At 52.9% G+C, this 2622-nt stretch overlaps 1 protein-coding gene across 1 annotated transcript in view; it reads left to right on the top strand.

Annotated features, from left to right (window-relative positions):
- CD55 (CD55 molecule, decay accelerating factor for complement (Cromer blood group)) overlaps positions 1-1827 on the top strand; it is an 8974-nt gene extending 7147 nt beyond the window's left edge. Inside the window, exons 11-14 of the mRNA XM_009327420.1 lie at positions 255-446; positions 726-821; positions 1547-1663; positions 1812-1827. Coding sequence (XP_009325695.1) covers positions 255-446; positions 726-821; positions 1547-1663; positions 1812-1827 — 421 coding nt within the window. The remainder of the gene's footprint in view (positions 1-254; positions 447-725; positions 822-1546; positions 1664-1811) is intronic.
- Positions 1828-2622: the final 795 nt, after the last annotated feature.

The following is a 2622-nucleotide window of genomic DNA, read 5'->3' as shown; positions in this document are numbered from 1 at the left end:
GGCCTTGGGCGGTCTTTCCGATATACCCACGAGTCTCACCGGTGTTATTTCTAGCTACAAACCTTGCCGTGCCTGATCACACTGGTACGGCACATCTTTATGCAGTTTTTGACTCTAAAATGCCAGCACCTCTGCCTCTGTGACGAACACGCCGCTCGCCGAAGAGGCGACGGCTGCTTCACGGGAGGGTTTGGTGCTCGCTGGCTGCTCTCAGGGCTCGGCAGGAGGGATTCCCCCGTCTTTCTCATCCGCAGCGACACGACAAGTTGCCACGTGTGTCCCACCTGCGAAGAGCGGCTGCACGCTGCCCTGGCCTCCCACGCCGAGCCCACGCACCGTGGCTGTGCCACCTGCGAGGACTGGCTGCGCGCCCAGCCCGGCACACCGTGCACCTACTCGGTCCCCAGCATCGGCGACGGGGAGAGCCGAAGCCCAGCAGGCACGAGGTACTGCAGGCGACCAGGCGCTTGCTCCTGCTCCCCTTGCACAGGTCCACGTAAAGCAAAAGAGGGGGAAAGCGGCGCTTCTTGTGGGGGAGAAAACATGTATACACGGATAGAGCAGGTCTCGCAGTTTGAATTCCTTTTCTTCCTTTAAGTCCAGTTTTAGCAGTAGAAAGTATTTGCTATCTAGAAAAAAGTGGTTCCGTAGGGCAGCAGTCATTCTCAGAAAGCCATGCATTCAGGTGGACTCAGGTTGTCTTCTCTCTCTTTCTCTGCGTTCAGCTCTCCTGCCGAAGCTGCAGATGTGCTGAGGGGCGACGGCACAGGAGAAGCCGTTCCGGAGCGGAGCGAGGCAGAGCAGCCCATGGACCACGAAAGGTCTGTCTTCCACTTAAAAATACACAGATGCCACGGTGGGCCTGAATAAAAATCATTTCAGAGTAGAGTAGAACTGTATTTATTCAAGCTGAGGAGAAAATAAGGGTATTCTGGTCATCCTTGTTTATTCCCACTTCTTTCCTGTCCTGATACTGTGCTGAGGATTACAGCATTTAATTACTTTTAAAACACTGATCTCTCTGCTTTCTTCCCCCTAAAACAAAGGCACTCTGGGCAATTTTGTGCTTTGTTCTTTCAGTGCTTTTAAAAAGCATTCAGCACGTGCACGTGTTTCTCCTATTTCTTTACCCGTGTTGCTCTCTGGCAGTTGCACTGCACACTGCAATGCCCGGACGCTTCCCGCAGCACTCGGCGTGCAGGGCCGATACAGACCTGCCCTCTCTGCTCCCCCTCTGCTCTGTGAGAGAACCGCTGAACTGAAGCGTAATTGGGTTTGCAGGTCTGATGAGGTGAGGTCGGGAACGGCAGGTCTAGCTGTAAGGAGAGTATGGATTTATGAAGCAGGGTGTTTCAGAAGAGACATAGAAACATCTCATACATTTTAGCAAAGCGAGGGAGGTTTGTGATAGAGCTAATTCCAGGTTTTCATCCTGCTTGGGAGGGTTCCTCAGTACCAGGGAAGCTGGAGATGCTGAACTTCATGGGTGATTTTCGAGTCTCCCTAGAGAGACTCAGCGCGCATCCTCAACCGTGCTTCTCCACAGCAACCATCACGTCTGCCCCATCTGTGAGAACTGGGTGCGCGCCCACCTCGGCCAGTGTGAAAGCCATCCTGCGGTGCCTGGGGAGCGGACGGGGGGGCCCTGCCAGCAGGACAAGGGGTGAGTGTGGTGCGGCTGGTGCTGGCGGCTCCTCTCAGCAGCAGGCACCGCGGTGTGCGCCAGGCATCCTCAAAACTGAGAGTAAACTGCTTAACTTCAAATAAAAAAATGATGGGGGTGCGTAAACGTTGGTTGTGCTTGCTTATAGCTCGGTATCAGGGTAAAAGTGTGGTGCCTCCTTGCAAGCAAAGAGAGGTGAAACTGGTGTGAGGTTCATTTGGACAACGCTTGTGCGGTTTCCTTGGGCGTCTCCGGATCAGGTTGTGCTCCTCAGCTGTCCTCACGTGGCTCGGCCTTGTGTCTTCTTTGGCCTGTGACGGAGCTGTAGTTTTTATTAAGCAGCAAAGGGCCTGAGTGCCGTTAGAGGCCCTGCAGCATGGGCCTTCTGTTCATGTCACTGCCGAGTGCTTTTTCCATCTCCAGGCACGGTTAGTTTGTTTGGGGCAGAGCAGCGACAAGGTGAGTGAGGTGACGTTGTGTACTCAGTTTACTTTTTGATACCTGCCCACGTGAGTCTTGTGCTTTCCCGGCTGCCCACAAAGCTTCCTTAACAGAGTAATCATTGACAGAGGCAAATTCAAATAAGTATTTGGTTAAAATAAACATGGTTTGAGGTGTGCATCCGCCTGCTTTAGTTTTTGTGACTATGAACTTCTTTTTACCAATCATTTATTTCATGCCGTTCCTGCAAGTGCTCGTTCCACTTGCTATTAGCCCTAACGTGGCTCGAGCCGTTTCAGTTCTGCACTCATGAATCGCTACTTGTTTGAGTTTAAAAAGTTAATCTCTTTGAAATTGTGTATGAAACTAGCTTTTGTGGGTGCCAGAGCCTGTGTGGTATGGCTCGGCGAGGGGCAGTTCCCAACATGAACCCGTCACGGCTCATCCTTGGCTCTCTCTCCACAGCCCGCGGGATCCCGTCTGCCCTCCCTGCGCCGACCGGCTGCACCTCTCTCTTT

The sequence above is a fragment of the Pygoscelis adeliae genome, unplaced genomic scaffold (assembly GCF_000699105.1).
Source record: "Pygoscelis adeliae isolate BGI_AS28 unplaced genomic scaffold, ASM69910v1 Scaffold197, whole genome shotgun sequence".
Taxonomy (NCBI): Eukaryota; Metazoa; Chordata; class Aves; order Sphenisciformes; family Spheniscidae; genus Pygoscelis; species Pygoscelis adeliae.
Note: the sequence above shows the minus strand (reverse complement) of the source record. Positions and strands in the feature narration are given on the sequence as shown.